Source organism: Phodopus roborovskii, unplaced genomic scaffold (assembly GCF_943737965.1).
Source record: "Phodopus roborovskii unplaced genomic scaffold, PHOROB, whole genome shotgun sequence".
NCBI lineage: Eukaryota > Metazoa > Chordata > Mammalia > Rodentia > Cricetidae > Phodopus > Phodopus roborovskii.
The window spans coordinates 38,726-60,333 of record NW_026126000.1 but is presented as its reverse complement, the minus strand read 5'-3'; the positions used below and the strand labels follow the sequence as shown (position 1 = coordinate 60,333).

Here is a 21,608-nt window from a genome sequence, read left to right as displayed (position 1 = left end):
TTTTAAAGGCAAAAAGGGAATTATGGTATAGATATAAATACTTTGTTTTGGAATGGATTTTCATTTATTGATACAATTTAAGGTCAATGTTGTGTGTGATATGTATATTTCTCTTCTTGTTTATGTATTGTGTTTATATAGCTCATTTAAAAATGTAATGTAATTTAGTACAGATTTTATATAGTTACCTATAATAGTCAAAACTTATAGCTAGGTGAGTTAGGTTTTCTAGATATGCAGAGATGTATTTGAGATAGGCATTCTTCAAACCTTTCAAAGACCTACAGAATATGGCATTTAAAATGGTTTAGGGTTTTTCTTGACAATGAGGCACAATTGCTCCTGGCAACACCACCTGCTTCAGAAAGGAAGATGGACATTGAAGAAACTCGTTATGGAGATTACTTTCAATATGGCAAGACTAGCCATTTGTACAAGATACTGCTCTTGTCTGGACTGTTTGACTTTGTGCTGTATAAACTGGACATGTAGGACCCACCGAAAAGTGACTGCTGATTCAAGATGGACATTGCTACAGAGATCCTGCTTCATGCAAGTGTCTGCCAGACAGTATGCAGGACACAGAGAAAAGTGACTGACAAACCGCCAATACAAAAAGACATTTTAAAGTTTCCTGCTTTACTGAAGAGTCTGTCAGACATACTCTGGCCTATGGGCCGAAGAAGGAAGATTACAGAAGAACTTCAGGTGACTGAAAAGGCAAGATGTCTCTGTCATTTCTAGAGTTTATATACTATCCTTCTGTGATCTTTGAGGGCGTTGAAGATAGATAGTTATGGTTATAGTTTTCCTTATTATTAAAGATAAGTTACATATAAGACTTTAGACTCACAAATATAGGACAGATGATGGAATATTTTCTTAAATAATGCTAAATGTTAATGGACATAATATTGTTAACTGTGATACTTACTTGATAACTGTTGTGTTATATATTTTGCTATGTTAAGATTAAAACCCTTCTTTTTATTTAGACAGAAAAGAGGAGAGGATGGGAGATGTCATTCTGTATATGTTTCTCATACTGGTTAATGAATAAAGCACTGTTGGCCAATAGGAAAGCAAGATAGGCGGGACTAGGAGACAAGGAGGAAATAGGAAGTAGTAAGGAGGAGTCAGGATGGTGAGCCTGGAGGAACAGAACCACCATTCCTCTGCTCTTGGTAAGACCACGTGGAAATACACAGAAATGGGTTAATAATTAAGGCAGAGCTAGCAGATAAGAAACTAGCACCTGTCCAACAGCATAATATCAAATACAGAGTCTCTGTGCATTAATTGGGGCAGGCACGGCAGCGGGTGGAAAAACCGTACTCCTTACAGGGCAGTATGCCCTTCCCCTTCAGAATCTGCATAATCAACAAATATTTTCATTTACACCAGGATCAGATTCATCAAATGGTAGAGTGTCCAATGTTCAGTATCAAGTATTACCACAGATTCAGTCAACAGATGCCCAGCAGGTTTAGATTGGCTTCACAGGCTCCTCAGATAATAGGGTTATAAATCAAGAAAACAGTCAAATTCAGATCATTCCTGGCTCTAATCAAACTGTATTTGCCTCTGGAACACCTCCAGCTAATATCCAGAATCTCATACTACAGACTGGTCAAGTCCAGGTTCAGGGAGTTGCAATTGGTGGTTCATTATTTCCTGGCCAAACTGAAGTAGTTGCTAATGTGCCCCTTTGTCTGCCAGGAAATATTACCTTTGTACCAATCAATAGTATCGATCTAGATTCTTTGGACTCTCGGGAAGTTCTCAGACAATGACTGCAGGCATTAATGCTGATAGACATTTGATAAACACAGGACAATCTATGGATAGTTCAGACAATTCAGAAAGGACTGGTGAGTGGGTTTCTCCTGATTAAACTAATGCTGATACAGATTTATTTGTGCCAACATCCTCTTCATCACAGTTGCCTGTTATGATAGATAGTGCAGGTATATTACAACAAAACACAAATAGCTTGACTACTTCTAGTGGGCAAGTCCATTCTTCAGATCTTCAGGGAAATTATATCCAGTCACCTGTTTCTGAAGAGACACAGGCTCAGAATATTCAGGTTTCTACAGCACAGCCTGTTGTACAATGTCTACAACTTCAACATTCTCAGAAGCCAACCAGTCAAGACAAAATTGTGCAAGGTTTACACCACAGACAATCCATGGCGTGCAAGCCAGTGGTCAAAATATATCACAACAGGCTTCGCAAAACCTTCAGTCGCAGCTGAATCCTGGAACCATTTTAATTCAGACACAGACAGTGACTCCTTCTGGACAGATAACCTGGCAAACATTTGAAGTACAAGGGGTCAGGAACTTGCAGAATCTGCAAATACAGAATACCGCTGCTCAACAAATAACTTTGACGCCTGTTCAGACAGTCACGTTGGTCAAGTCGCAGCAGGTGGAACGTTGACTTCAACTCCAGTTAGTCTAAGCACTGGTCAGTTGCCAAATCTACAGACATTTACAGTAAATTCTGTAGATTCTACTGGTATACAACTATATCCAGGAGAGAATGCTGACAGTCCTGAAGATATTAGGATCAAGGAAGAAGAACCAGACCCTGAAGAGTGGCAGCTCAGTGGTGATTCTACACTGAATGCCAATGACCTAACACACTTAAGAGTACAAGTGGTAGATGAAGAAGGGAACCAACAACATCAAGAAGCAAAAAGACTTCGGAGGGTAGCTTGCACCTGTCCCAACTGTAAAGAATGTGGTGGGAGAGGTACCAATCTTGGAAAGAAGAAGCAACACATTTGTCATATACCAGATGTGGTAAAGTCTATGGGAAAACCTCGCATTTGAGAGCGCATCTACGTTGGCATTCTGGAGAGCGCCCTTTTATTTGTAACTGGATGTTCTGTGGCAAAAGATTTACATGAAGTGATGAATTACAAAGGCACAGAAGAACACATACAGGTGAGAAGAAGTTTGTTTGTCCAGAATGTTCAAAACATTTTATGAGAAGTGACCACCTTGCCAAACATATTAAAACACATCAAAATAAAAAAGTTATTCACTCTAGCAGTACAGTGCTGGCATCTATGGAAGCTGGGAGAGATGATACCTTGATTACTGCAGGAGGAACAACACTTATCCTTGCAAATATTTAACAGGGGTCTGTTTCAAGGATAGGAACTGTCAATATTTCTGCCACCAGCAATCAAGACATCCTTACCAATACTTCTGCCACCAGCAATCAAGACATCCTTACCAACACTGAGATACCTTAACAGCTTGTCATAGTTTCTGGAAATGAGACAATGGAGTAATTATTACACAAATACTTATTCATTGTGGTTATTTTTATAAAGTAGTGAGAAGAATATTGTTCCTAAGTTCTTAGGTATATTTTTATTGATGTGCAAAAAGTTTTGGATTGACAGTAATTGGTTATACATAACACTGAAATGCCTTACTTTGTATGATATTCCATAGTATATTAAAATGATAAAATTGCATGGGTTTTGTTGGTACTTTTGGAATCTAGAAGAAATGAAATTTTACCAAGTTATATAAAGAGAAAATTGAATTTAACAATGTGAATGGTAGTCTAACCAAATGCATCAATCCTGTGTGGTTTAGTGTTAAAATGAGAAACTGTTGGTATTTATCTATTGTAAGATAAAAAAAAAAGTTGGTGGGTGAAAGAAATCATGTTATGATAATTTTTTGTAATTTTTTTGATGACTGGAATTTTTATTATGCATAACTGACAAATCAAGTTTCCAAGCAAATGTTACATAGTATAGGCTTTACTTAGCTTATCAATTTGTCATTTTGAAGCTAATTATTTTAATTAGGTTAACTGTACAATATTTTAAGCATTGCTCTTGTAAGATTTTGAAAACTACATTTTAACATGGAACTTTAGGGGATAGTCACCATTTAAATTCTGTTGAAAAAGCCATGTTTAAGATTTAATTTGCCAAAATAATGTCTATTAATATTCTTTCAATAATGAAGTTGGGCAATATAACCGATGTTTTTAAAAAGTTGAAAATGTGTAGGTTTGAAGATTTTGGGTGGTAAGAAATGTTATAGCAAATTACCCCTTTTCCTGAAGTTTGGAGGACCAAAATAATAATAATAATAATAATAATAATAATAATAATAATAATAATAATAATGTGTATTGTGTCTTAGCAGTGATTTTTTTTCTTTCTTTCTTTTTTATTTTTTTAAATCCAATCATGTTTCCAAAAATGACATGTCTGTCAGGGCCTTAAAAGCCTTGTGTAAATTACCAATAAAGTATAACATATGCAAACATAACAAAATCACTTCCACAGTGGTGATACTCCAACCATAAGGATATTAGTCATAGAAACTAGAACCATTACTATATTTTTTAATTTTTTGTCTAAATAGTCTGTACTTAAATATCAACCATTTTCCTTTTTCTTGCTTCTTCCCTTAAAATTTATATGTATCCAATACATTTAATTGAGAAATGTATGTTTTTTTATTATGCTGTATTTTCTTTTTGTTTTTTAATTATTGTTTATGTTTTCAATTAAAAATGTAAAACATAAAATTACATTGCTGGTCTTGTAAGAGCTCTACAGTTTTCCTAAATGTACCAATAACTGCAGCAGTTCACCTATTTCAAGAAGTTGGATTCTGTTCATTTGTTATCTTTAAGACCACCTCAGATTTAAAGACTACCTTATTGTATGTTTAAAGTGTATTATAACAGTGTGGTAGTTAATAAAACACTATTTTTTTTCTTTTGAGTTTGTTGTAGTCCAAGGGATTTAAAATAACTGCAGTGGTATGGATAAGAAAGTCTGGCTTTTATTTTTCCTTTAGGCTTTTATTTTTAAGACTCTTGATTTCAGATGCTAGGATTGTAAACAAATATATTTACTTAAAAAGAGGTGTATAGAGGTGATGACAACTTAATTTTTTACTTAAAATGAATTTATTAAATATAACTTAAAAAAAGAAAAACCAAACAATTTTGTATCACTCCCTTTTCTTTTCTTCTCTTTCCTTTGTGATTTTTCTAATATACAAGTGGTATTTTGTACGTTATGCAAACTTGCACAACAAAGATTGCTCTTTGTATTAGCTAATAATCTTGTATATGTAATTTTTATTCAAATTCAATTTTTTTGGTATGTTCTGATGATGGTTGCCCTCTCCCAAATCCTCCTAGATACTCCCTACCTCCCTAAGCATCCAAATCCATGTCATTTCATTGGAAAAAAACAGCGTTAGACAAGCACACACACATGCACATGCACACACATACACAATCAGAATTGGATAAAAAAGCTGTTACGATAAAGTGCTTGGAGTACCTAGATGATTCCACACCAAGCAAGGGTAACCAAAGCAGGTGACAAACATGCCAAGCAGACAGAGCTTTGGGGGGGGCATTTTTATTAGAAAGGGAAGGTGTGGGGAGAGGAAGGGGAAAATATTAAAGAGGCACAGACAGAGAGAAGAGAGAAGAGAAGAGAAGAGAAGAGGGAGACAGGAAAAGTTCTGTCTGCCCCAGGGTAACAGTAGGAAAGAAAGAGGAAAAGAGAGCATAAGTGGGCAGGGGGTCTGTCTTTTAAAAGGATCCTTTGCACCTGGGCTGACCAGAGTACTCCTGAAGTGCATTCATTCTGCCAGGTGACAAGGACAGGCCAGCATAACACCTGAATCTTTCCACCAATCACAAAAATGTGCCAAAGAAAAGGCATAAAAAACACATACAGATGCATATTCAAACACTTAGAAATCCCATTTAAAAAAAGCACAAGATTGGAAAACATTATATATATGTAAAGTACCTATGAAGATTAAAACCTGTAACAAACAAAACAATACAAAAAAACCCCCCAAAAAACAAAAACAAAAACAAAAACAAACCTAAAGCTCAGGCAATAAGAGAAGAACCCCCTTAAGTGTGATTGGATTACCCAGTGAGACACCATTAGAGAAAACAATTTTTTTCTTTCCAAGTGAAAGATAACTTTGGGCCAGGAATTGGGGCTTATTTCCACTTTTCCCCTAAGTTCTGAGACCATATGACTTATACCTTTGCCCTAGGAGTGTTGTATCTGTGAGTTCATGTATGTGTCAGTCCTGTTGTGTCTATAAGGCCTTCTTTTCTTGGTGTATTCCATTCCTACTGGCTCTAAAAATTTTCCATCTCCTCTTCTACAAACTTCCTTAAGCCCTGGGAGGAATTTGATGGAGACATCCAAATTATGGCTGTATGTTCCAAGGTCTCATTCTTTCTACATTGTACACTTATGGGTCTTTGTATTTGTTCCCATCTAGTGCATGAGACCATTTCTGATAATCGCTGAGCAAGATACTGATCTATAACTAGGGCAGAGTGATGTTAGGAGTCATTTTATTGCTACACTCCTTCATCATAACAGTTATATTTGGTTTCCCTCTAGACCCATGATTTATCTATTCTCTGGTTCTTGGCCACCTGAGTAATGTTAGGCATGGTCTCTATTTCAGGCAGTGGGCCTTAATTTAGCGAGATAATGTTGACTCCCACAACATTTTTGCCACTATTTCACCAGCCCATCATGTAGTTAGGTAGCTAGGTTGGTGTTTACCATTCTCTTCTGGTTTGGTTCCAGTACCATGGATACTAGTGAGCAGTGATGAAGGCTCTAGGTCTCTAGGTAGGCATCATCTTGACTTCTCCATTTTCAAGGAGTTATCTAGGTGTTATCATTAGCAACATGGCCTTACCATCAGATTGTGGAGAGCAATGAATAGCGTTGATAATAGCCTGAGTTGTTTTGGGGTTTTCATGGTGACCCTTTACAAACAATTCAATTAGGCATAACCCACTTTTGGTACTGGATGTTTCATTTGGTGGTAATAGAAGTATAGTTGGCATTTTGTCTCTGCCATTATTAAGTGATTATGCATGTATGTGTGTGTGTGTGTGTGTGTGTGTGTGTGTGTGTGTGTGTGTGTGTGTATGTAGTTTCTACTATAGTAGGTTTCTACATGGTTTCTCAAAGGCCATTTAGTTTGGGCTATCCTTCCCTGTATTTCCTCCCTTTTCACTCTCTTTCCCCCCCAATTAAATCTCTTGTTCCAGTCCAGTCATATACTTGTCTTATGGATGGTATGGTTTCTGATCATCAGTTTGCTAATTTTATTTCTTTACTGAGAATTCCCTGTATATAACAAGTCAGTTTTCTCTTGATACTTGAGAGATTTGTCTTTTTATCTTGTGATAGTTCGATGGTCTCTATTAGGACCTCACTGAGCTTCTCATATGAACAATTTATTTCCTTCAGCTGACAAACATGTCAGGTAGCAGTTTCTCAATACAACGTTCTGCTCATTTTTAAAATTCCTCCTTCCCTAGGACCTATGTTCTGCTTTTATTGAAATGTATAAGTGCATTTCTTAATGTCTCTTAGGTAATTTTTGTTGTTGCTTATTTATTGTTGTTTATTTTGTTTTATTTTTAAGTCTGTTCTCACATGTGGTAATTTTTCATTAGTATATCCTTACATTTACCAATTTCTTTCCCAAACCAATTTTGTGTCAAGTTCTATTTATCATTTTTCACTTTACTTATGACATTGTTTACCTCCAACTTTCCTATTTGAATTGTCTTTATAAAAATGATATATTTACTTAATGATAATTTCACATTTTTTTTCCAACATAGTTTGTTTAGTTCTGTGAACACAATAAGTAGCTGATCTCTGTTTTTAGGTCATGTCCTTCTTGTAGATAGTCTATATTCGCTACATTTTAATTTATAAATGTATTCTTCTGCATGTCCTGTGATTTTTAAAAGAATTATACATTTTGTATACATCATTTGGCAATTCTGAGAGTTTTTGTCATTGTTGTTAATTACTTCCTTTTCAGAATTACTTCTACTATGTTAGTCTTCTTTGCCTTCTGTGAACAATAAAATTTCTGTACAGTTAATTATGTTACTGCCTATCCTGATAGAGATGTCTTTCTGGATGCCCGTGACTAGTAAGATAGCCTTTCAATTCTGAGAATCTCTGTGTTGTTATGAAATGCTATAAGTACAAGCCAGTGACTGAATTTTCTTTTGTTGTAGTCTATTTTTTTTTACTTGTAATGTCTCAAGTTTGGCTAGTGATTAGAAATTAAGGCTAAAATTTCAATTAATAATTAATGTTTTCTTTGTGTATCTTGTTTTAAATTTATTCCGAGAAATAGTTTTGTATGGGCCATACAATGCAGTTTTTTCACTTTGAAGTTGGCTGTTTTTATAAAGCAGAACTAAAATATACAGATGGATATTAACATGGAGAAAGAACTTATCTGGGCAGAATTAATTTGAATAATTAGAACTGTTTCAAGGAAAAGATGGATTACTTTGTCAAATAAGAATTTTCCTAGATAATTTATATGGGATACCACATAATATATCCTTCTTGATGCATTATAAGGTAAATGGATTATAAAGTCTATTACAATTACAAATTTCCCTAAGACTGCAATAATTTAATGCATTCTAAACACCCACAAATTTCAACTTCTAGTATGTTTTCAGGTTTATATTTGTGACCATTTGTATTAGTTTATAAGCAAACAGTGTATTTTCAAGGAATTATGATATAGGTATATTTGACAGTGGTGCAAATGTGTGCACTTATTCTGTACAGACAAATCTTGTCATTACAGACATAAAGAATGGAACAGTGGCTACCAGAGCCTTGGAAGGGAAGAATTCAGAATGGACAAGGAAAAGTTGAAAAAGGTTATAAAGTGATAAGGAAATATAGTGATAAGTTCTGCCACTGTATTTCACAAGATGGTTGCAATAGTTGACAATGTCTTATATATATTAGCCAAAAGGGATGTTTTGAATCATTTCACCATAAGAAATGTTGATCCATAAGGTGATAATTAGATACCCCATAAGCATTTTAATTATCACATATGATTGAAAGTTATGAAAAGAGATGCACTCTTCAAAGAAACACAATAAATTAAGATTGCTTGCTATTTTTCTTACTTGTAACATCTGTATTATTTATAGGCCAATTTGTATTAGGAAGATAAACTTTTATCTCAGGGTTACATATTACCTTAAAGTAGTAGAAATGAAATAGTATCAAAATTAAGGGCAATGTAGGAAATTGAAGCCCATTAGTATTTTTGTAATGGAAACATGTAAGGAATAATTGTTTCTCATCCGATAAACTAATTACACCTTTGCCCAAACTGATCATTTTATTTACAAGGCTATGATTTTGAGGTTCATGTTATTTAAAACAATCCATAAAATTCCCATGTGCCATTTAAATCTGTATATACATAGAATGTTACCTCAAATATGAAATAAGTTTGTTTCATGGTACTGAAACCCAGAAGATGTAGTAGGCTTTCTCTGGGCTGCCTCCCAACTTCCAGTTAAGGACAAGGACACTTGTTCTTAATTATAAGTGTTCATCCTTCATTCAGGATTGTTTCTGTGTAGCTTTTAAACTTAAATTAATCTGTTTCTCTGCAGTTGTTTTGCCACTGAGCTTTTACCTTCCTTTCATTCTGTATGTCTTATTTTTCTGCTTCCTCCATTTCTGACTGGCTGGAGACTGTCTTACTAGTTGGCCCCAGGCATCTCTCCCTCTTTCACCCTAGTTCTCTCCTATCTCTTCTCTTATGAGTCTATATTTCTCCTCCTACTTATTCTCTTTGCCTTCCAGCCTGCCTATCCCTCCTCTGTCTAGCTATTGGCCATTCAGCTTTGTATTAGACCTATTAGGTGCCTTTTGGCAGGCAAAGTAAAACACCACATCTTTACATAATTTAAAAAATGCACATTATTCATGTTCCTGTTCTCCTTGCTAGCCATAAAACAAAACAACATCAACAAACCTAAAAATCTAACCATCCATACAAACAAAACTCTTAGTCTTTCAAAGACAAAAATAAAAAGAGAATACAATTAGGGCAATTCCTGAAGTCCTTAAGTCTTTTTGTTCATGTGAGAGCTTACCTTTGCTTAGTCATCCTTCTGTGAGCAAGAGGTAAACTATGATGAATAGAAGGAATCTTCATGGTCATTAGATAGAGGTTTGCAACAGGACTTAACAGATAGAGAACTATTCTGGAAAAATTAAGTTAAGAAGGAAAACTGTGTTCTGTGAAATTATAGAAAAATTGTTTTAGGCACACACACACACACATACACACTCACATCTCTCTCTCTCTCTCTCTCTCTCTCTCTATCTCATTAAATTAGAGCAATACAAAAATATAGTGGAAAGGGTAATTCCCATTCATCCATGGTTCTAAATTACCCATCCTCTCTATAAAAGCATATCCTTTCAGTATATTTATATGAATTTTCAAGAATAAGAATAATTTAGACATATATGTGCAATTTATTCTGTAGTTTATTGAATAAAACTGCTCAGTTTGAGCATTTTAATTATGAAATAGTTATTTGATCATACATACTATACTATGCTGACCAATGATATGACTGATATAAGAACTAAGCTCAGAGTTGGGAGACTTACACAATATGGATATCTTTGATAAAGAAATGATTCCTGTCACAGATGGGCCACAGTTGTATAGTATAAGATTTCATTGTGCTATTAAGAATGGTATACTATGTAAAACATTGCTTATTTTTTTCATTTTTTTATGTAATAATTTGGGTCCACAGTTTAACACAATCCAAACCATGCAGATTAAATCATGGAAAAGAGGTGGATATTGTATTATGTACAGTAGAGTAACAAATAATATCTTTCCTCTGAAATAAATATTCTGATTTATAATCCACAATTTAGAACTAGCTTTTAAAACTGTTTATTATATGTACCATAGTGCCATTTAAATATTTATCTACTGAAATAATATTACCTAGATGCAGTGGGTATATATCAATCTTAAAAACATCCTTTGTATATGTTATTTTCAGTGTATTATATTTAGCCGTCAGCACTGAAGATAGTCTGTGAAATTACACTGTGATGTTGTAACAAATAACAAAATAGAAACATGTGCAATGGTGTTATGAACAATTTTAAAAATGTGGTTAAAGGATTTTGTTTTGCTGTTATTGTTAAGAAAAAGAACATGAAGTTAGCTGGGTATGGAGATGGGCGAGGATCTGTGAAGAGATGGGAGAGGGGAAATCATATGATCAAATGTATCATAGAGCATTCTCACAACAACAAATGTTTAAAATATGTTTTAAAATGAAATTCAGAAGGGCAGAGGAAATGGATTGGTGGAAACACATCCTGCCTTGCAGGGACAAATACTTGAATTTGGATCACTGGAATACACATAAAAACCTGAGCATGCATGACGAGTGCCTGTAATCCTAGAACTTTGATAATAGAGACAGGGACAACCTGGCTTATAAGACTAGCTGGGATTGTTTAATTCTGAATTCAGTGAGACTCTCAACAAATTGATTGGAGAGTGATTTGGAAAGATATTCAACATCTTGTACTTTGCCTAGACATCTAGGCAGCTTTGCATTATCATGAATATATGCGCATACATGCATTGGCATTTACCTACAGACACATGTGAAAATATTTAAGATTTACCGACTAAATATTTGAAGCACACACTACATTATTGTTAATTGTAAGCATAATGTTATATATCACAACTCCAGAAGTTTTACATCACATGGAGCTGAGTGTTTATTCTCACTGAACAACAACTTACCATTTCTCTTGTCTGACAGTCCCTAGAAACCACTACCCTGCTTTCTGTTTCACTGAGTATGGCTATTTAGGTATCTTATTTAAATGGATTCATGCAATATTTGTTTTTCTCTAACTGGGCTACTTTACTTAGCATAATGACCTCCAGGTTTACTCATGTTGTAGCATTTGACAGGATTTCCTTTTAGGACTAAATAATAGTACACTTTGTATGTAACACATGTTCATTATTTTTCCTAGGATCAATGGACCCTTAGTTTGTGTCCACCTTTTAGCTATTATGAATAATGCTGCATGAATATGATAATTCAAGTCTGTTTTTTATTTTTTAAAGAGAAACTGATTTCAATTCTTTTGGACAAGTGCCCAGGAGTAAAATTGTCAGATCATATGGTAGCTCTATGTTGAATTTTTGAAGAAGAGTCCCAATATTTCCCACACATTTATCACTGTTTTGTAATCATAGCAGGGGTACACAGAGATTGATTTCTCCTAATCTTCATCAACACTTAACTATATTTTTTTCTGTTTGATAATGACCTTATCAACATATGTGAGTACAAGGTCATAGTGGTTTAAAGCCTGGTTTAGTCTTTATCTAGAGCTGCTTTTGCTCTCTATATTTTTTGGGTTATGTCCAAAAATCATCGACTAGTTAAAAAATAAGATTTTTATTATGGAGGGGAAATGAAGAGATTGCTCAGTGGTTAAGAGCTTGTATTGGTCTTGCTGAAGCCCCAAATTTGCTTCCCAGATATTTTATCAGTAGGCTAAAAACTGCATGTATCTACAGTTCTATGACATGTAACACCTTCTGTTTTTTTTCTAGCATTTTCACTTATGTGCATGTGCCATACCCAAACACATATTTTGAAATAAAAATTATTTTCAAATGACAAGTTTGTTAGGTTTGATTTAGAGGTTGTACAATTATGGGTTCTATGTTTAAATTTTTAACATATGGTGATTTCATTTTGTGGTCATATAACACACTGACCCAATTTGATTCTGTTGCATTAGAATAGTGATTTTTCTAAAACCACCATTTACTGGAGACATTTTTCTTTCTCTGTTTTTAATTCTACATATTCTTTTCAAAGATTACTAGAGAGGGGAGTTATGGAACACAACTGTGATCCCAGCACACAGATGAAAAGGGTGATCAAGAGCTTGAAAGCAGCCTACATAGCACATAAAGTTTTGGACCTACCAAGAGAAAGCCTAATATGAAAACAAACAGAGCTATACATATAACAGTATATACATAGTTTTCTTTTTGACGTCTTTACTTTCAATCCCACACTCCTTTGAATACATTTGTTTTGTATTAGTCTTGAACTGGTAAAGTGTGAGGCACCAAGCTCTGCCAATGTTACATAGGATTATTTTTTGGTTTATAGTCTTTTCTGTTCTATGGAAATGTTAGTATTATTTGTATTTCTGAAAAAAAATATGTCATTGAGATTTGATAGTTTGCATTGCCTCTCTTGATCCCTTTGTGTAGTACAAGATAATTTTTAAAGAAACTTAAGGATGTGATTTTTGTTTTCTGACTTAAATTTTCATCATATATTTAAGTTACTTTTCCTGTTGCTGGGGATTGACAAAAGTGATAGAAGGAAGGAAAGGTTTGTTTTGTATCACAGTACTAGTATATAGTTCATCACTGTGGGAAAGTCATGGAGGCAGGAGGAAGAGAACACACCTTGCATCTGATCAAGAAGAAATGAGTGTTGTATGGTCATATTCTCTCTGTTTTAAAATAATGAGTTCAGAACCCCATTCCATGGAATGGTGCTATCCACATGTAGGGTAGGAATTTTCTTCATAATTAAACTGATATAGATTGCCCATAAAAGAAACATACAATGCTTTGTTTTCATGGTGAGTCTAAATCTCATCAAACAAACAAACCATCATAAGCACAAGACTACTAGGTCAAATTGGTACCCAAGCATATGACTTTGAATTTGTAACCTTTGATTGATCCTTTATCTCCATAGCCTCATGGCAATATCACATGCAAAATGCATTCAATCCATCTTCAAAAGTTCCTGTATTCTAACAGTTCCTCCATTGTTTAAAAGTATAAATACAAGTCTGTTCTGATACTCTTGTAAAATCTCATAAATGTGAAACCCTATTAGGACCAAATATATAGGTACAACATACAATGACATAGATTGAACATTCATATTCCAAAAGGGAAAATAGGGACATATTAAGGAATGATCTGACCAAAGCAAGTCTAAAACCAAACAGGACAGAAACCAGATCCTGTAGCTCTATGTCTGATATTTGTGGCTTATATTTGAGATGCCCTACCTCTCTGACCCTTCTTTCTGCAGCAAACATAGCCTGTCTCTTTGGCTGCTTCCACTTCATGATTGCAGCTTTCTTTAGAAGATATTCATGTTAATAGCATCTCCAATATCTTGGTATCTCCATTTTAACTTACTCTTCATTTCCACAGCCTCATGAAGAGGAATTTAAGGGACCCCTTGTAGTGACTTCGGTTTTTTCATGCATTTTCATGCCTTAGTGATTCTCTGGAGCCATGGTCACTGCAAAGCTCTAGGTTTATGCATCTCTCATCCCTTCAAAATTTGCATCATGTGGATAGTATTGCCAAGTTCTGATGCCAGTTGGTGATGGAGTCTGTAGGTGGTAGTAAACCTGTTCCAGTGATCCTAGGTTGTATAAGAAAACTAGCTGAGTATAAGAGAGGAGGAGTAAGCCATTAATCAGTGCAACCCCAATTGCTTCTATATCGGTTCCTGTCCTTATTTCCTCACTGATAAAATTTGAACTGAATTGTAAAACAAACAAACACTTTACTTTCCCAGCTTGATTTTGTTTAGAGTGATTTATCGCAGTAACAGAGAAGCAAACTAGAACAAAACAACAGAACATTTTCTGCTGTATTCTCAGGTTAGTGCAGGTTAGTGTCATTCCCTTCATATAACAATCCTTTACCACGATAAGTAAGTGTGTGAAGTGTGTGTGTGTGTGTGTGTGTGTGTGTGTGTGTGTGTGTGTAGAGAGAGAGAGAACTGGGCCTGACTTGAACTTCTGGAACCCTAATGCCCACACCTACCTCAACAAGGCAACATGCCACATTCCCTAATTCTTATCAATAGTGCCACTCACTGTGAGCCTATGAGAGCCATTTTGTTTGAAGTCACCAAAAGAGCCAAAGAAATTTCACTTTAATTTTGTTAGCTAAATTAACAAATACTAACCACTGTTTCTTTAGTAACAACATTTTCTGAAACTACCTTCTTTTTGTTGTTCCAGAGGAACAAGTATCATTAAAGCCTCAGCGTCTTTCCATGATCCCTTCATGCCTTCAAAACCAGTTTTAATTTTTGAGGAGAGATTCTTACACATATGAATGTTGGCTACAAACTTTAGATGCACCCTTTGCCCCTGGACCACAGCTTCTGGTGATCAGCCCTAAAAAACACTTTCCAGATTTTGCTTTAATGATACTGGTGGCTGATTCTTCAGAGCTAACTGACCAGAAATCACATATTCTTAATAGAAAATATCACACAATCTGCTCTGATTAAGTTTAAAAAAAACATTTAATGTACATTGGGGGGGGGTACATGCCTGCAAGTATGTCTGTGTAAGGGTGTCAGGTCCCTTGGAACTGGGGTTATAGACAGCTGTGAGCCACTATGTGGGTGCTGGGAATTGAACCTGGGTCCTTTGGAAGAGCAGCCAGTGCTCTTAATTGCTGAGCCATCTCTCCAGCCCCTCAACAAAGGTTTTTACAGTAAGTCCAATTAAAACAGATTATAAATTAGTTACTGCAATATCCAACTGAACCTCATTGCTGCAAAGAGCCAAGTTTTCACCATCTACTGGAAAGGACGGTTCCAGAATGTCACCTTGGTTGTAGGACGGCGAGTGGCTCAGAGGCAATGGAGGGTGGGGGGCACACAATGACATAGGGATAGGACAACCTTATAACCACAGCTTTATATTATAAAAACTTCCTTTAATCAAGGCTTGTAACAATCAGATAAAATGGAAAGTTTCCAATACATTGAAACATAAATCCATAAGTCACCATAAATACAATACCCAATAGTAAAATCCACAACGGCAAATTCACACCACCCCTGTAACAGCCATGATCTGATTTTCACATGCTTCAGAGTGATGGAAAGTATGGCCTGCTGGATACAGAGCACACTAGGTCTTTGAGGTCACACTCATCTGACAGGTTGTGGCATTGGTGGCTCAGCTCAAGAAGCAAAGCAGGTATTAGCACATTCAAACAGTATATTGAATGAACATCCTTTAAATATCAAAATGAGAAATAAGAGAGCAACATAATCATGCTATCTGAAAGATGGTAGGAAGGAAGGACGGCTGAGTAAAGCTTGAGGCTGAAAGGTGGTTCAACAGCTTCATTTCTTTGGCTTCTTGGGTAGTGGCCGCCGGAATAGTAAGATGTGAGGTTCTAGTTCATGGATCATATAATGGACCCATCCCTGACTCTGCTGAACGCCAAGATTTCTCCATTTAGATTCAGACATCAAATGGGTTTTAGGCACCAGCTTGGCTATGTCCTTGGGCAACATGACATGCCGGTACTCGAACTCCTCGTCTTCATATTTGTCCGAATAGTAAATCTGTTTGTGCGACATGACCGGTCTGCCCAAGGGCCCTCAACCCCTCAGCCCCGCACCGCTGGCCTCCAGACAACTCCCCCTGATTAAGTTTTTGACAGTCTTTTAACCTTCCCTCACAAGCAATGCACACATCATGTGTTATCATCCCAATATCCTTATGTTCTCAGCTCAGTAATCCTGGTATTCATCAGCTTTTTAAGTTAAAAGAACAAAATCTTTAATAATACTTCCCCAAGCAACGTGGTCAGGTATGTCATAGCATTACTGTATCCCTTATACAAACTTGTGTGTAATTTTATTTTTATTGTTGTGATAAAATACCATGACCAAAGACACTTGGGGAGAATAGCATTTATTTTAGCTTACAAGTTACAGTCCATCATCAAGAGAACAAGAGCCAGAAAATGAAGCAGAGATCATGGAGGAACACAACTTTTAGCTTACTCTCCCTGACTTAATCAACTTCCTTTCTAATATAGCTGGAGTCCACCTGCTCAGAGCTGGTATCACTCACATTTAGCTGGTACTAATAATATTACTTGACAATCAAAAAATATCACATAGACATGCCAATATATATACTGCTGCTTTCAGTATAGTTCTACATTTATTATGTTCATTTGGTCTATAGTATGCTGTGGCCCTATATTTCATTATTGATCATTGTCTCTGAGGTGGAGCCTTGTTTTATTGCCCACGATTATCTTGAATTCTGGGCTTAAGTGATCCTCTCATTTTAGCTTCTTGAGTATCTAGACCTATGGTTTTATACTGTTTTTATTAATTCTCCTTATTGATCCTGTCTTGAAACTCCACCTATTATTGAAAGTCAGGTATTAAAACATCTTGTTACTTACCACTATTTACATTTCAGTCATCAACATTTTTTTCATGTATTATTAAGATGCTCTGATGAACCCATACCTCTGTGTGTTTGTGGGAGTGTTTGTATATGATTTTATGACTGTTATACTTCTGGTGATCTGGTTCTTTCATAATCATATGTCTTTCTTGGTCTCTTGAAATGACTATTACTTAAATTCTATTTTGTATATTCTGAATATGACTACCTCTCACCTTTGATTGTTATTGTTCTATGTGTTTTTCATTTTATGTAAATATATTTAGTAAGTGTATATGGTATTACTATACACATAGATTATTTTTTGTTCATTTCTACTCCACATACATCTTTAAACCTAAAGAGAATCCTAGACATAGCTTATATTTTTCTATTTATAGTTTTATAATTTGTTTATGCACCAAAATCCTTTGAATTTGATCATGTGTCTATATTTAAAGTGTTTGGTTGATTTCAGGATTTTCTATTGTTATGTATTTATCGGTATATGTATCTATCTATATAGCTATCATTTATCTATCTATCTACCATCTTTTCCTTCACCTTTTTGGGTATCTACATCCATAATTTAAAAAATATACTGAAATTATTTGATTTCAATGTTAGCTCATTTTCTGTTTCTGTGACAAAATACCTGAAGCTGGGTACTTTCTAATAAAAAAAAAACTATCTTTTTAAAAACATGGTTTCTATTTTCAGAGACTGGAAGTCTAAGACTATTTGATAGAAAAACTTTTTTGGCTACATCGTGACAGTGTATACAAATAGAAAGGTTCTGGCTATGCAGAAGGGGGTAATCATGGAGAGTAGCCTTATTTATTTATTTTTCGCTCTGTGTTATTTTTAGAACAACCTTATTCTATATTCTAATTCCAGTTTTCTCTATTTCCCTTCCCCCCACTTACCCCACCTTGTCCCTTCCACACCCATATCTCCTCCTCAGGTAAGGTGAGGCTTCCCCTGAGAAACCATCAAAGTCTGAAACATCACTTGTGACAGGACCAAGGCCCTCCACACTGTATCTAGACTGAAAAAGGTAACCTTCCACAAGAAATGGGCTCCAAAAAGCCGGTTTATGCACTGGGGACAAATACTGGTTCTGCTGCCAGTAGCCCCATAAACTGCCCTAGCTCCCCAACTGTCACCCACATCCAGGGGACTAGATATATCTTATACATGTTCCCAGTCTGGACTCAGCTGGTTCTGTGGGGTTCTCCCCACAGCTCATTACTCCTCCCTTTCTGCAACTGGATTCCATAAATTTGGCTCAGTGCTTAGCTGTGAACCCCTGCTTCTACTTCTGTCAGCTACTGAATGAAGGCTCTATGATGACATTTAAGGTAGTCATCAATCTCATTATAGGGAAAGGACATTTAAAGTAGCCTCTCCACTATTGCTTAAATTATTAGTTGGACTCATCCTTGTGGATCTCTGAACATTTCCCCAGTGCCAGATTTCTCATAAAGCTCATAATGGCTTCCTCTATTATGGTATTTCTTTTCTTGCTCTACTTTTCTGTTCTTCCCACAACTTGACCTTCCTGATCCCGCATGTTCTCCTTCCCCTCCCCTTTTCCTCTCTTCTTTCTCCTACCTCCCCGCCCACCCCCCAGTACTCCCAATTTACTCAGATCTTGTGCCCTTCCTCTTCACAGGAGTACATGTATGTCCATCTTGATGTCATCTTTGTTTCTGGGATTCTCTGGGGTTGTGGACTGTAGGCTAGTTATCGTTTATTTTCTTTCTAATATCCACATATGAGTGAGTATATACCATGTTTTCCTTTCTGTGTCTTGGTTACCTCACTCAGCATGGTGTCTTCTAGTTCCATCCATTTGCCTGCGAATTGCAAGATTTCATTTTTGTTTCCAATGAGTAGCACATAAATGTACCACATTTTATTCAATCATTCTTTGGTTGATGGACGTTTAGGTTACTGCCAGGTTCTGGCTATTACAAATAATGCTGCTATGAACATAGCTGAACAAATGATTGTGCATCCTTTGGGTATATTCCTAAGAGTGGTATCACTAGGTCTTGAGGTAGAATGATTCCCAGTTTTCTGAGAAACCACCATACTTTTTCCAAAGTGGCTATACAAATTTGCACTCCCACCAGTAATGGACAAGTGTTCCCCCTTTTCCACATCCTTTCCAGCATGAGCTGTCACCAGTGTTTTTGAATTTTGTCATTCTTACAGTTGTAAGGTGATGTCTAAGAGTTGTTCTGATTTTCATTTCCCTGATGACTAAGGATGTTGGACAATTCCCAATTCCTTAAATGTCTTTCAGCTATTTGATTTTCCTCTGTTGTTAATTCTCTATTTAGATCTGTTCCCCATTTAAAATTGGATTATTTTGTATTTTGATGTCCAGTTTCTTGAATTCTTTATATATTTTGGAGATCAGTCCTCTGTCAAATATAGGGTTGGTGAAGATATTTTTTTCCCATTCTGTAGACTGCTGTTTTGTTTTGTTGACTGTGTCCTTTGTCTTACAGAAGTTTCTCAGTTTCAGGAGGTCCCATTTATTGTTGATCTCAGTGTCTGTGAGAGTAGTCTTATTTTATATCAACAGTTCTTGCAAGAGCTAATAGAGATTCAATAGCAAGTACATTAATCTTTTCCAAAGAAAACATCACTAATGCCCAAAGACACTTCACTAGGCCTAATATAAGAAAGGTTAAGCAACCTATTACTGATTTCCTCACTCAGGGCCAAGCTTCTATAACTTGAACTCTTTAGTGACACTAAATAACAGTCTAGCCTCAACAATTTCTTTCTCAATTTCCTCTTCTTTTGAAATTAGGTCTAATCATGTAGCCCTAGTTAGCCTGTAATTTGCTATATAGACCAGGCCAGTTGCCAACTCACAGGTACCACCTGTCTGGGATTATAGGAAGGTGTCCAATGCCATTCTTGTCCCATTTTCATTTTCATTTGAATGTGTTTTCTTTTTATTAACCATAGAGTTTGTATTCAAAATATTTACTCTAACATAATTTAAGGTAATAATAACTGAGCCATAATTGCATATAAAAACTACACTTTGAATTTTTTTACTCAATTTTTGATATTATTGCTAAAAATCACATAATTTAAATTGAATACCTATCAGCATATTCTTACATACATTTTATACATCCATTTCATGATTTTGTTACAGCAATGAAATTGCTATATATCCCACCATTATAATATTGTTTACATATCTATACCTACAATGTATGATCATCTATATCTATTACCCATATAAAACTTCACCAGTTAGTTTTCTATTTCACAGTTTCCATTGTGTGTAGTGCTGTCTTTATACAACTTTAAAGCCCTGATTGAGAATTTCTCATATGACAGGGTAGTGTTGATAGACTCCTTTAGCTCTTGATTAAGCACATAATACTGCTGTTTCAATTTCTGAATACAGAGTTTATACATACTTCAGTTTCATTGGAAGTTTTATTCTCTTGTTACCATTAATATATCTGCATCTTCCTTTGCATCTTGCAAAATATCTACTGAGAAGTATACTTAGAGAATTATTAGAATTTCTTTGTATAAAGTTTTCAAAATTCTCTCCGCTGTGACTTTTCTTTTTTTAATTTATTACTGTGTGTGGGAATGGCTATGTAACATTACATGTATAGATATCAGAAGACTACTTGCAATATAGGGACTTGCCTACTGAAATAACATGATCAGTCTTGGCAACAAGCATGTTTATTCAATGAATTATATCACCAGCATTCATTTGTGATGTTTGACAATTTTACTGTGTCCATTGTTTTTGTAGTGTACTTGAATATCAATTTAATTTTCCATATTTGTGAAGCTCTTTACTTATTTAAAAGGGAGATAAATATGTATGTGCTTTGTCTATTTCATTCCTTCTATGTTGTACATAGTATGGATATTGATATACTCTTAAGTTTCCTATAAATGCTTTCGGTTTTATTTTCTAGTTCTCATTCTTTTTGTTACTGTTCTCTAAGTAATTTCCTATGCACTACATTTGAATTTACTGCTACTTCTTTTGATTGATACTATCCAATGTTGCTCCATTCTCATAATTCTTTTTCTGTGTATACCTTGATCATTTGTGAGTTATGAACTTTTTCCTTTGGGTATTTTGGTTCTTTGTGAGTTATTTCATAATTTATTGTTCAAATATCAATTCATAGAGAGTTTGTTTAATTGGGCATCATTTATATCTTTTTTATCTATTTCATTGTAGATCTTGTGGAATGTGCCATTTCCTCATAATTTTTTATATTCTAGGTTCAGTAGATCCAGAAGATTCAGATACTGTAGAAATTGGTTATTTGTGCAGATTCTTAAACAGCTAGAGAGCTGGATACACAGTTGATTTTTCTCTTTCTCTATACCTAGAGACAATGCTGAGTTA

At 35.3% G+C, this 21,608-nt stretch overlaps 1 protein-coding gene and 1 pseudogene across 1 annotated transcript; one reads left to right on the top strand and one right to left on the bottom strand.

Moving 5' to 3' along the window:
- LOC127218254 (transcription factor Sp3-like) overlaps positions 1–3,307 on the top strand; it is a 137,722-nt pseudogene extending 134,415 nt beyond the window's left edge.
- A 12,690-nt stretch (positions 3,308–15,997) lies between these two features.
- Positions 15,998–16,377, bottom strand: LOC127218255 (cyclin-dependent kinases regulatory subunit 1-like). Its single transcript, XM_051179274.1, has one exon. The coding sequence runs from the start codon at positions 16,360–16,362 to the stop codon at positions 16,123–16,125; it is 240 nt and encodes a 79-aa protein (XP_051035231.1). The 5' UTR covers positions 16,363–16,377; the 3' UTR covers positions 15,998–16,122.
- Between the last annotated feature and the right edge of the window lie 5,231 nt (positions 16,378–21,608).

What these genes read in the sequence shown, in the direction of transcription:
- LOC127218255 (XM_051179274.1), bottom strand. Translation starts at nt 16,362, where the DNA reads ATGTCGCACAAACAGATTTACTATTCGGACAAATATGAAGACGAGGAG.